The sequence below is a fragment of the Cyrtonyx montezumae genome, unplaced genomic scaffold (assembly GCF_038088225.1).
Source record: "Cyrtonyx montezumae isolate F1298 unplaced genomic scaffold, pur_monq_1.0 scaffold_3, whole genome shotgun sequence".
NCBI classification, from domain to species: domain Eukaryota; kingdom Metazoa; phylum Chordata; class Aves; order Galliformes; family Odontophoridae; genus Cyrtonyx; species Cyrtonyx montezumae.
In genome coordinates, this window is record NW_027072034.1 from 97391754 (window position 1) to 97405936 (window position 14183).

At 38.2% G+C, this 14183-nt stretch overlaps 1 protein-coding gene across 1 annotated transcript; it reads right to left on the bottom strand.

The window, feature by feature from the left end:
- Nucleotides 1-1902: 1902 nt before the first annotated feature.
- On the bottom strand, nt 1903-13857 carry PYROXD1 (pyridine nucleotide-disulphide oxidoreductase domain 1). The gene is made up of 12 exons (XM_065742501.1): nt 13777-13857; nt 12739-12819; nt 10027-10146; nt 8186-8314; nt 7074-7147; nt 5906-6066; nt 5408-5508; nt 4712-4841; nt 4343-4455; nt 3547-3669; nt 3162-3299; nt 1903-2717 (listed from the first exon to the last, which is right to left on the bottom strand). Exons 1-12 carry the CDS (start codon nt 13855-13857, stop codon nt 2469-2471), a joined length of 1500 nt encoding a protein of 499 aa, XP_065598573.1. The 3' UTR covers nt 1903-2468.
- Between the last annotated feature and the right edge of the window lie 326 nt (nt 13858-14183).

The following is a 14183-nucleotide window of genomic DNA, read 5'->3' on the forward strand; positions in this document are numbered from 1 at the left end:
ATTTCAGAAAGGTTCATTTGCATACAGTAAGTGAAGATAAGCAAACAGATGCTCTTTTTCCATACTGTAAGAGGTGAAGTTAAAATGAATAATACCAAACGATATTGTTAGCCAATATATTTTATAGATGGTGTAATTAGAAAGATTATCAGGATGGAAAAGATGCAATCAATTAAAGAGAAATGCTCACCCACCTCTGAGGATCGAGGCTCACAGGGAAAAACTCCACACAGGAGGGATCTCCAACAAGAGATCCTTCCCCAGTGGTGGTCAGCCCTAAAATGGGGTCTGGGAGAGGTGGAGCCAGACTCCACCCCTTCTGGTCACACAGTGCATTGCCTTCACCTGTGCTCCTGCAGCTGACTCAGTGCTCACCTCAGGTGATCAATCAGTGGCTCAGACCATGATTCAACAGTTCCCATACACATACAAAGAGCAAAACCTGGTGATTAGCATTGTTTCATTGACAACACGAAATAGCTCTGAAAGGAGAAAAAAAAATGACAAAAAGCTGATGCTTTTTAGCAAAGACAAGCGCTAGAGCTTAAGTTCTTTCTGCACTGGCAGCCTTACTCCTGGCTCTTTTTCTACTTTCCTCAATCCTGACCAATAATCAAATTCAGAGATTATTATAAGTGTGTTAATATTGTTTTACTTGATTAACCCTACCTTCTTTGTTATATAATTGAGTGCCAGGGAGCCTTTTTCTTTTTGAGCCTAACTTCACTGTAATGTCGGTATGCAGCAACCTGTACTACCTCCTGGCTCAACTGTGGCATCTCTCCTCAGCAATCCCTATAGACTCAAGGAAAAATTTAGCTACAAAATTTTTTTGCCTCCCTTTCTGAGGGGACGCAGATACCAAAAGAATGTATATATTTCTACTACATACACAGTTCAATAGAGAAAAAGTTGGATTCCTTAGATGCACACATACACCAGTATTTTCAGAAAGATGACTGGGCTACCATAGGGGGAAAGACAGCTACTACTGACTGTAAGAGTCAGCTGGGCACACAGGAGTTTGAAAGCTTGATCTACTACACTTTCATAGGCACTCAGCTGTATATCAATTTAAAATTTCTCACACACAAAAAAATACCCCAGATTATTCAAATAAACAAAGCTCTTCACCTTTATTTTTCTGGTCGAATTTTGTGAGCGAAGCTTAGAGTTTTCACACATTAATTAATTGAAAGCTCTGCCAAAAATGGAATTCATTCATTTAATTGAACACTCATTCTCTTCAAAATAATTAGAGTGGTTTTCTGGGAGAAGCCCCAGTATGTAGTGTCAACTTTGTACAATGAAATGCTCCCAATTTAACCCTAAATAGTAACTCCCAACTGCAGATCAGAATCAATTATGAAACAATTCATGTCTTTGTATTCTACAGCATCATTAATGGACATTAGGAAATAGCTTAAACAGTTGGACTTTATTACCAAGGGATTTGCACACTAAATTACGAGTAACAAAGAAAGTAACTTGACTGAAGCAAACCTGTGCATATGTACCGTGACTGCTGCAGTATATCTTATATAATTAAACATACATCTAGGTAGCTTGTTATGATTTAAGACTTACATTTAAATAATAATCTAAATAAAATTTTAATCTTAAGCCCTTCTTTTTTTTTTTTTTAGCTTAATAGTATGTTCTGTGATTCCTGGTAACTAATGACATTTGAATTTCTTACCTCAAAAAATTCTTTCCTGGAACCAATACGCATGACACTAAGTAAGGAGAGGGCAGAAGTGGTGGAGACATAGAACCTCCTGAATGATTTCTTTGTCTGACTACAACAGTTGTCTGTTTAAATCCCATCAGCCTAATGAAAAATCACACAGAAGTTTCAAGAAGAAAAAAATGAAGCACACAACAAAACAATTAGTATTGAGAACGCAAAACTTCTAATTCAACTTTGTGCCCAGGGTGACACTCCTGGAGTGATGCTTTCCAGCATTCAGAATGGCACCCAGTACCCACCTACCAAATGATCTGCCTTCAGCACTGCTCCACAGGATCCTCATAAGATCTCTACAGGGGACAGCCACCAGTGTTGTTGTGTCAGCCCTTCCTTGGAGTGGCTTCACACTGCTCATGTTGAAAAATCACACAGGATGCATCAGTGCAGCTTTACCACAATACCTGAAGAAATGAACTGACAAAACAGGTTTTCAGCTGAATGCAGTGCTATCTTAGCAGCGTAGTGAAGCCTGCTTTTTAGGAGTGTGATAGCCCTGCTCTCATTGCCATCTAATCTAAATCAAATCACTGGTAACATTAATCAAGTTGCTTTTGCTGCTGTGTTTCTACACAGATTAACTTTATTTGCCTGTCAGTAATTTGACAACAAAAATCTTAATGAGGAATTGCACTTATCCCTATTTTCTGGTAATACCCAGGAGACATTTTATAAAATAGTCAGTATTAAAACTGTATATAAAATGGAAATTGGTTTTCATTCAATCAAAATAGTCTTCTATATCAATATCTGGATTCAGGAGATCTTCACCATAGGCTGAAAGGTCCATTTGATTTAAAATCAAGTTTTCAAAGGTTTCTTCCAAGTCCGTTTCACCGATGAGCACCGCTCCCACCATTCGTCCATTCTGCATCACCACTTTAACGTACTCTTGTCCCTTGGTACATCTCAGCATTAGTTCATGGTCTACACCCAAGCCCTGAGCATTGAATTTTCCCAAAACCACCACCTAGCAGAAGAAAAACCACTCGTAAGAACATCGCAGCAGCTTTCAGTGTTTTCACCGATGACATTTGTATGCTTCAAAAGAAAGATGTAAACAGGGATTTTGTCCCTAGAGTAAAAAGAAATATCTGCCTTCCTTTGGCTCTGGGAGCCACGATATAATTAAAAACCTTCACCTTGAAATATGACACACTAAAACCAATAATGAGCCAATTCCCATGCTGAACTGTACTGAATTTCTTCACGAACAGAATCTCAATGAAATAAAACTAATACCTTTGCCCTTTCTAGTTTCAGCATTCAGCCAGCATGAACAGAGAAAATCTGAACTAATTATACAGAGAACACTGTTTCATCAATATTAAAGCATCTGTTCAACGCTGGCAAGTGAATATAAACCAGCAATGTGTGTGTTACTCAGTGGTTTAAATGGTAAGAGTATATTTACCTTGTAATTGAAAAATTTTGTTACATGAGCAAACAATTCAAAGCTGAAATCCAGATCAATAGACTCCCCTAAAGCATCTGCTGCCATGCATTTTGCTGCATACCATCCCATCTGCCTAGCTTGAGTCCACAGTCTCATCTGAAAAGAAAGCAAAAAGGTACACAATACACATCAGCATGCAGTGAAAGCATACTACTTTTTTTTCCACAGTCTGAAAGATGAACTTGGCTTCTAGCCACATAGATAAATCTATCAGCACACCCAGGATTATCTACTAATTCAATGTTTCCTGTTCAATTACACTTTTTCTCACATCAGTGAGACTGTGTATTTTAGTCTGTAGATCACATTACTACTGGGCACACAACCCTATGGTTGCTTTTACCTGATGCCACACCGGGCTGGGTTCCCACGCTGCTGTGCAGATATCCCCAGCTGCATATATATCTGGCAGGGATGTGTGCATGTGTTCATCTACTTTAAGACCTCCATCTTCACCTATAGCAAACTAAGGATTTGCACAGATCAGCACAGAAGAAAGATAAATTACTCAATTATTGTTTTTAATCTATGTTAAGGGGTCACCTCACTTGCTACTTTTGAATTTCTGCTTAATCATTTGAAGATATAAAATATGAATTAATACTCAGCAAGATGCTCTTCTTTACTCCATTTAACAAAAGAGAAAATGTAATCAGTATAAACAATTTATGGCTAGGCTACTCATTCTCCTGTCAAATCTGACTCAATTAGAAGACTGATAAAAAAGCAGAAACACATTCAAACATCACAATCTTAGGGCACCCCTGCTTTTAAGGAATAAAACAGATTTCCCTGAAGAGTGTCAAAACAGTATTTTTTGCAATCACTTACATATAACTACTTTGTCACATTATAATACAACCCAACCCCCTGCAGAACTGATCCTGAATCTCGTCAAACCCTTCAAATAAGCAAAACCAAAATTGTCATACAAAAGTAGAATTTCCAAGCAATCCACACTTTAGTCTAAGTTTAAAAACAGTTCAGTACTGCATTTCACAGTTCAACATTTTGAAATGCTGTACCTCAATATTTCATGTCAAGAGAAGCATAAACCATTTGAAAGAGCTTATTTTTCCATACTAATAAAATCACCAAAACCAAACGCCTCAAACTTTGAAGTAAGCCAACATACTTACATTATTGCTATCGAGAAATGGTTTCACGTTTGGCACAACTCCAGTTGCACTGACAATGAAATTGCATCCATAAATCTTTCCATTAGTTAACTCCACATATACAGGCCACTGCACTGAAAAAGGGGAAAATTTTGCCCTGAGAATATAACCAACAGAAGTTATTTTATTTTACTAATGTCATCATAGGACACAAAACTGAAAGAAAAATAATTTGAGATATCAGGTTGATCAGTTAGGAAAATATATTTTCAAAATACAAACATTATCTACAAAATTCTGTATTCAGGACAGGAAAATGAGATCTGGAGCTTAGCTCGCAGTCTCACCATCAGTTTTCTGATAGCACTTGCTTTTTGCTGTCACACCTACCTTCATCTGGTTCTGCATTCTTCCCCTCCTTAGGAAAAGCCAAAGAAGTCTGTTGCAGTTGTATAAATTCTTTCTGTGAGTATATTTTCTTTACTTCACACAGTATTTCAATATGTATTTTATGAGAAAACTAGAAAAAGATTGTCAAAAGTTTAATTTAAAATATTAGCAATACTATAACAAATAACAGACTTCCATCTAAATTGAGGTGTTACTAAACAAAAAAAAATGAATTACCATATATTCCATCTAACATGTGGCACATTAGCCAACTTCCCACGCTCTTTAATTTTTAACACAGATCTAACTATAACTATATCTTATTCTCATGCAAGTAGCAGATGGAAACACCTAACATCTAAGATATCAATACATAAAATACAAATAGAACCAATGAAATGTGAAGACTTTTTTCAAACCTTTAACTCTTCACAACGCTCATGTCTACTGGTGATTTCCTCATTACCTGCTGGGACAGGAGACTGATAATCCCTATCCCTCTGTGCAAGTTCTACTGTACTACTTCTCACGTATTAAAATATATCTAAGGCAGCTAGAAGAAAGAAAGCAGAGGCATCACTGCTTCTGTTTAATGCTAGGATTGACATCAGTCCTGAAAAGATGTGCAAACCAACATTTATGTTTCAATCTGAACAGGAAAGAATGACACAAATGCAAGCAAGACGATGAACATACCTCTTTGGTGCCTTTCAGCTGTAAGCCTTCGTGCCAGTCAGGGCCCAAGGCACTGCCCAGCTTGTCAGATGCTGCAGTGGTCCTTTCTTTTTTCTCACTTCCTGAAGATAGAGATACAGAACATGTCAGATTTGGCACACACACCTGCAGAATTCAGAACAAGGATACATTCAAGAGAATATATCTGGTTGCAAACAGGGGGAACAGAAAGATGTAACAAACCAGGTAAGGCCATGTCCCAAATTTGATTAATTTGCAGACAAATCAGACTCCACACAAGTATTTTTAAACATCTTTCAGTGTTATGCCTTTTATTACTGCACGTGCTTCTGAAATAACCATGCCACTGCTAGGTGTCAGAATGGGCCTTTAAGAGCTAGACAGACTCCAACAGCTTATAATAGGAAACTGTACTTACAGCTTGCTAAATTAACTGTTTTCAGGGCTATTTTTAATATTAAACGCTGCTGCTGCAGTGCTAGGGAACTGAAACAATACCTTCCATTGTATACTTGGTTCTTTTACATTCAATTGGAGTCTCTTGTTTCTCAGCCGTCAGTTTTGGAATAAGAAATTCAGCTGCTCCTGCATCAAAGAAGGTGTTCCCAATGGCTTTATCTTTAATAGCCCAGATTACTTCGCAGCCTTCAATTTCATACCTGTGGGCATTTAAGCAGTGGATAAAATCAGAGACTAGCCAAAGAAGGATCTATGACTCTCAGCAACACAACAAAAAGTCTGCAAGGTTTTATTCCAGAAGCTAGAAATGAGGAACACAAGACTTCTAAACCTATAAAATCCACTACAGCCTTTATATATTTAAATGAGGAAGCCACAAACAAACAACCCTTTCTTGTATATTCTCATGGCCACAACCTTAACTGTTGTTGGGGCAGGAGGCAAAGGCAGATCAAGTCTGTAATAACTGCTTAGCATTTCCTGTTCGTCACAATGAAAAAACAGTCATTTTGTCTAGACTGCCCACTGCTGACAACTGGTATTTGGAACTGTTCTTATCCATCAGAGATGCCATCAGATGGAACGTGGACTCGAATTTAGAGGACAGTTTACAGAACGACAGCATCATCTAGGCTAGAAAAGACCCTCAAGATCATTAAGTCCAAAGAGTATCAAGTTAGCATCTGTCCAATTGAAGAACCAGTTCCCTACAATGCAAAACAAGATTACATAGTTGTATAATACCAATGGTTCTGCAATCTACCAGGCTGTGCGACCACACGGCTCAACATCTTCCCTGTGATGAAAGCCACATCAGACAGCTCAAAAGCTCTATAACTTAAATCAGGCTGGCTGCAAGAAAAGCTGTTTCTCTGTTACATCTTCTATCTCTAGACGTTAGAGAAGTTGTTTTTAACTTAAATATTGCTGTTAATAGCCTCAACAGAAATCTGTTGGCGCTGTTAGAAAAAGGCTGTATATTCTTGATATCTGTATGTCAAAGCTTTTTAAAGCTTTCTGAATGCTGCGTGACAATACTCTCTACTATGTGATGAAGAACAATTCTTCATCAATTTTTCTACTAAATGCCTTAAGAGCTATAATTTTAAAGTCAACCTTCTTCCAAGCTCACACACACTAGACTGAACATCAAACTGTTACAGATTTTATTTGCATGTGTAAATTTCTAACTTAGTAGTTTACTTACACTAATTCAAGTGCAATCCCACCATTGCCAACCACTATTATTCTCTCAGCTCGAGCCAAATTCTTCTGAAAAGCCTGTGTCAGAAAAGAAAACAACTGAATGAACACTGATGAAATATATCCTTTCCAGTGTTTTCTTTCTCTCAGTGGTTTTAGTTTAATTTCCTCGAGCTACTGATATACATTTACTTATGCTAAGAATCTGTTAGAGAAGCCAGCGAAACCCATGAAGTTCTATCACATTAAAGAATGAAATTATTTTGGCAGCCTTTTAAGTCTCAAGTTGAGCCAGGAGAATGTTCAGTAATTACATTTAAGCCAAACTGACAGAACCCAGACACTATTAGCATTTTATCATCCATTAATCAAGTTTTTATCATAGTTGATGTAACTTCCACAGTAATTTTCACAACATTAAAAAAGCAAAGATACAGACATTTAGGAAAATAAGAACTCCTGCTTAGAATTAAGGAATAAAATAAATAATCTGTAGAAAGTCTAGGAAGCTATTTTATTCATCCCCAAAAAATTTTGGAAAGAAACAAATATCCAAATCAAATCTTAGTAGTGAGTGAAATAAAATACAAGCCAATACAAGTTCTATTTTCAGTTCTCTCTTCTTAATTTTGTAGCTTCAGGCAAAGTTTTAATATCCAAAACAAACACCACCACACAAAAACATCTTGTAGTTCACATCCTGGACTACAGCAGTAATTTTTTTCTCTACAATCAGAAAAAGTCGGTCTTTAGTTGCCTCTCAGTAAGAAGCAGCCCTTCATACAATGCACTGGATGCTCCTTTTCAGGGCAGTTCCTACTGGTGCCTACTTCCCATCTGCACTTCCAGGTTGGCTTCTGCCCAGAGGGCAAAAGAACACCATTTATTCTGGACTCTTAGGTTAGTTCATAGATAATGCTTCTATCTATAAGCTTAATGCATTTAGTAACTAATTATTTAATGTTTCAAAAGGCTCCTTCTCTGCTACTGAAAATGTTCTATTCAAGAACATAAAATTAAAACAGCATCTGATGTTTCCCCATTTCACCCTGCAACCATTTTCAGCAATTTCCAGAAGATGAACATATTACACATGTAAGCACAAAGCACGCTTACCTGTGCACTGTCAGTATCCCGAATTCCTAATACGTATGGGTTTCCTTCAAAAATTAATTTGGGTTTTGCCCCAGCACACAGGCAGAGTTTTTCATACATATATTCTCTCCCATCTTCAGTGATAATTTTCTGTTAAAAAATAAGGGGAAAAAAAGAAAGAAATGGAAATGATATTGGCTTTTTTTTTCCCCTTGATGTTGCTGCATTTTGCAGATATCAAAAGGCTGTAACTGGCCTCTTAAAAAAAAGAGCAAGCACATAATGAGAGATTGAAAGCTATCTTATATACTCACCATAGATTTACAAGTCTAAATATTTGATACAACTGATGAAGCAGAACATATACACCTAGGACACATGAAATATAAATATTACCTCTTGGTGGCACCCTGTACTCACCATCCGTGCTGAAAGGATCAGTTTTCTGTGAGTTGATGTCCCTCCACCCCAGTAACAGAAGTAGACCTATGCACTACCACATATTAGCAACTACAAATCTCATTTGTACATTTCTAGGTAGTAGTGAGATAACTGTAAAACACTGTTCAATCCAGATCTTTGGTTTTAGAAGGGAAAAATAATTATGGCTTTATGACACCAAAACATTTTCACACTTGTTATGATTCTTAATAGATGAATAATCACACATACAGTTGGACACCAGCACCAAACTCTTTGATTTTTCCTAACTTAAACAACTGCAGATGTGTTAACTAGGTACTACCCACTTAAAATTTAACACTGAGACTCTGATGTTTTCCAAACCAGAAGCTAAATAGTTTACAGTGCTTTTACACAATGAATGCTTTAAAGATTTTGGGATAAGAGGAAAAAGATCCTTTAAAATGCATATACACGAGATATTGTATCTGCTTAGACTAAACTAAAATCATACAATGACGGAGCTACAAGCCAACACTTTGGGTCATAATGATCTAATTGAAATCACAGGTTTGCAACTCATAATGAGCAAGAACAGTTTGAGATCTGAATGTGAATTTCTGAAAATAATTGAATTAAAAAAAAAACAACGAAGCATGTCAAGCTGACTTGGACAGTAAATAGGACCTGTATGTGCTGTGTTATACATTGCTCATACTTGCAACATTTTTCTTGTTAAAAAGGACAAAGCCAAAGTGGAAACGCTGGTTCTTTTGAGAATTAGTTTTTATAGATCATGAAGTTGTTAAAACATTGGTCTCTGGAGGAAGAAGCAGTGATTCAGGAGTCACAGAAACATACAGTTAAAGGTTAAAGAACTTCTCTGACACCTATACTGACATACCATATAGGTTTAATTGACTTACATCAAAATTCACAAGCGACCACAGCCCACCAGAACAATATGAATATCTGATTAAACATCAGAGGTTGAATTGCTACAACATGATGAAAATACAGTGATAATACCAGAGCAGCAAAGACTTGGCCTGCAGCAAACGCAGCAGCTGTAGATGCAGAAATGAAGGAAGAAAGCTGCTTACCCTTGGAAGGCCTCTACGAGGCAGGGATCTCCAGTAAGACACCCTCACCTCCATTGCCAACACTTAAAAGAGGTCTGGGAAGAGGTAGAGCCAGGATACTCAGGTATGCTGCATGCACCTGAGCTCCTCTGCATTGGCCCCACCTTCCCACCAGCTGCTCCTTTACTGGGTCAGGCTGACTTAGCATTTCTGCTACAGAGGTATTCTCTTGTAATTTTCAGTAAATTGTTTTAATAACTTGAATATTCTTGAACAGAATTTCATGCCAAAATCATTCAGCGGTTTCTCAGATCTGTTTCTTATCTTTTTTACCTTCAAAAAAGATGTACAAATGAAAAAGAGAAAACACTATCTTACATGCTCATCGCTTTTCAATTGTTTTACAGCAGAGTGGATAACTTTAATATTGGAATATCGTTGTTCTAATAGAGAACTTGGTTGCTCTTCTACATCAAATTCCTCAAGTGTTTTTGAGACCTGGAAGAAGTGGAAAGGGATTTAAAAATATTAATAATCTATCCATTTTAGTAACTGAAGTTTGTAAAAAACAAAAACAACAAAAAGTATTGAGTTTCTAATACAGAAGTCACAATATAAAGCCCATACTGTCTTGAATCATGTTATTGTGTCACTGCCAAAAGTACTCTTCTACGTATGGAACCTTTTCATGTGTGTCCTTGGTAAAGGATCGATATATATATATATATATATATATATATTAGAGTTAGCAATGTTGCTTTTTTAATTTACTGGATGTGTTTCTAAGACCCTGTTGACCTGTTTGGTAAAACATTGATGACGTAACTCAATGATGTTACATGCTGCCCCACGCAAGCATCTTTCTTAAGTATTCTGGGGGATGAATGTTTTGTTCAAAACAGCACAGAGAATTATAGAAGCCCTTTTGTCTAGGGGAAACGCTTCTCCCTTCTTAGAAAAGTAAGTACCCCGTGACATCTTCTTCTAACGTTTAACAATTTAAAAACTGCACGTTGCAGGTATTTGTCCTTATGTCAGGAAAAATGCATACTTCCATCCATCCTGTAAGCAAGATGTGCAAGATAAATATTTATGCAAAACAGATCCTCAGAGCATTTACTCAGAAACACATGTAGTCGCTATCAGATATTTCAGAGACTGGTGAAAAGAAAAACAAAAAGAAACAAAAAACGGAACTTGGAAAACACCCAAGTTATGTTGAACTGAGGTTTGTTGCAGAAGGAAACAGCTGCATAGGAACTTTCAGCCTTCTACTTATAGGGTAAGCTAGGGCCCAGGCACCTCTGCAAGGGAAGTTAAGGTATGTATGTTCATCTGCCTTCAAACAATGCTTAGTTACTCCATTACTCTTCACTTGCCAAAACTTCTGCTGATGTGAATTACAGACTTTATATCTATACTACATGTAAAGTGTCTGCCCTGGATGCCCATGACCCCCAGTTGTCAGCATTCTGAAACTCAAAATCACAGAATGGTTTGGGTTGGAAGTATCCTCTAAGATCAGCTAGTTCCAACTCCCCTGCCTAGACCAGGTGACTCAAAGCCCCATCCAGCCTGGCCTTGACTGCTTCCTGGGAGGGGGCATCCAAAACTTCACAGGGCAGCCTGTTCCAGTGTCTCACCACCCCCACAGTAAAGAATTTCTTCCTAATGTCTAGCCTAAATCTATCCTCTTTCAGTTTAAAGCCATTTCCCATCATCCTGTCCCTACATCCTTTTTAAAAGTCCATGCCCAGCTTTCCTGTAGGCCTTCATGTACTGGAAGGCTGTTGCAGTGTCTCCGCAGAGCCACAGCTCTCTCAGCCTGATGGTCCAGGCCTCTGATCATCACTGTGACCTGCTCCATGTCCTTCTTGTGTTGGGGGTGCCAGATCTGGATGCAGTACTCCAGGTGGGGTCTCACAAGAGCTGAGTAGAGAGCCACAATCACCACCCCCGATGTGGTGCTCACACTTCTCTTGGTGCAGCCCAGGATACCATTGGTCTTCTGGGTTGCAAGTGCATACTGCTGGCTCGTGTTGAATCTTTCATCAACTGACACTCCTAAATGCTTCTCTTCAGGGCTTCTCTCAAGTTATTCTTCACCCAACCTGTATCTGTGCTTGGGATTCATTAGTTGGGTGTTACTTTGCATTCTCACAAAGAGTCCTTATTCTCTCAGCTACATTCTGAGCATCTCATTGGCTTCAGACAAAGAAAGAAAAAAGTAGTGCAAAAAAAACCAAGAAATGCTGGTAGCCAGTTACAGCTACTGAAAGCAAAAACTTTTGTTGAAATCTCCATGCCTTATTTTCTCCCTTCAGTAATTTGAATCTAAGCATTATACACCAGAAAACAGATTCTGACACCTGCAAACCTTAAAGAAATAAAAACTTTTCTTTACTTGTCTCAAGATATACCTGCACTGGATTTGTATTTATGCACCATGTCTCAGAAAAACAGTGATGAACACAAATACTGAGCAGAAAGATGGTTCCAGGTGTCTTAGCTTTCCCCAAGAGATAAAACCTATCTTCCTATGGGCTAGCTTAGGTGGCTTGTAGCTTTGCATCCTGAATTCTGTGCAATCCAAACCTGACTCTTTCCATGCTCTATAGTAAAATTTGCTCCATAATGGTGGGAAAAAGAGCTGTGCCTTGCAAGATCTGAGTACCTCTGGTTAACAAACCTACAAGCCAGAAATCTGAACTCTAGTATGGAATTATTTTATTCAAAACAAACAAACAAAAGCAGCAAAGAGGTAACTGAATCACCAGCTACAGGTGACTAAACTTCTTAAGTAATTTATTCCAAGATATCATTTTGGAGCTTAAGATGGAGCATTCCCATTAGCAAAGTAGTGAAATAAAGCTTCAGTAGAAATGTGTTAAACACTTAAATTGTGTATGTACCCAATGCAATCTCTGTTCGTTTACTAATACTGTGAATATACTCAGTGAGTATGAACTCATAAATGAATCACCATAAAATAACAGTCATAACCACAGTCAAGATTAGACTCTAAAATTATTTTTTACACATACAGACTTCTGAAGAGGTCTACCATAACAAAAATTAAAGCTTTCTTACCTGTCTGAAATTTGTTACAGCTTTTATAACAGGAGAAGCTGTCACTAAAAAAACGTCTTCTGATGGGAAGTCCACGGCCAGCTTGTAAAGAAACAGAAAACACGATGAGCAAGTAGTCACCAACAGAAATTTAATTAAACACAACAAAATTACTGGTAAGTAATAATTACTGGTAAGTAATACATATTACTATATCGTGTAAAATTGGATCAGGTAAATACTGTTTCAATACTATGGAAGAATTATAAAGGAAATAACTGAAATGAATCAAATGAATCAAGATTTACTTCATACAACTCCAACAACTGCGGTAACTGTAAAAAATAAATTTAAAAAAAAGCTATTTTCACTGTTGGAAGACTCTGATCACACGATTTACAGAGATTCCCTGCATTTTTGTCACGCTTTTTAACAGACTGATTCCTGTTAGTTGTTTTAAATGTAATTTATCAAATTGATAAGCAGCTCATCATCTTCAGAATGCTGTTAGGAATACAATATGAGAATCTTACAGGCTGCAAGCCACAGTAAAGAATTTCCACCTTAACAGGTGCCTTGCTCAGCCACAGCAGAAGCCAGGTTCCTTCTCAGCAGTGTCCTACAGGTGAACAGGGTGGCTGTAAAAGCCACCAGGAAGCATGTTCTGCATTAAATACGAGCAACTGAACATTTATTACAGTACTTCAGATGGGAAGAACCTAAAGGTCAAAGTGTAGAGATTTAAGGGACAACCGCACAGCCACACTTCTGGCATAAAATAGGAATGCAGTTAAGTTAATCCATGCATACGGACCACGGGCAAATCGTGACAAACCTGAAAGAAACACTGCAACTACACACAGAAGGTAGAAATCAGGTTAAGACACGAAACATTTCATGACATAGGAAATCAATTTAACATTGAGAAAAAAAAAAGAAAAGAAAAAGCAGAAAACAATACATTGTAGTCCCTTTTAAAGCACCCAAATCCCCTCCCGACTCCGACTGCCGGCGGGGGGCGCGCATGCACGCGTTAGACAGCGACTCCACAGCCCGTACCTTCTCGGCGCAGGTAACTCCGGCGATGCCTCCACCCACCACCACAAAGCGGCTCCGCGCGACGCCGGCAGCGGCCGCCATCTTCCCGCCTCTCCTGAGCACACCGGCGGCGGCGCTCCGCCTACGGTGCGCGGTAGCACCCAAACTTCCTCAGCTGGCGCAGCTCCGCCTCGGGCTCTGACGGATTTTGTCCGGTGTCCGTGTTGAGCGGATAGCGAGTAATTAAGATAAAGAGTTAAATATAAATAACAATAAATAAACAAACTAGTCCTCTCTTCGTTCCTTAACCGGAAAGCAGGAAGAAGAAGAAAAAAGATGAAAGTGTGAGACTTCGATTTTGAAGTCTCTATCTCCTTCTGCTCCCTTGCCCCCAAATTTTGAACACAATCCTGAAAGTATTACATTAC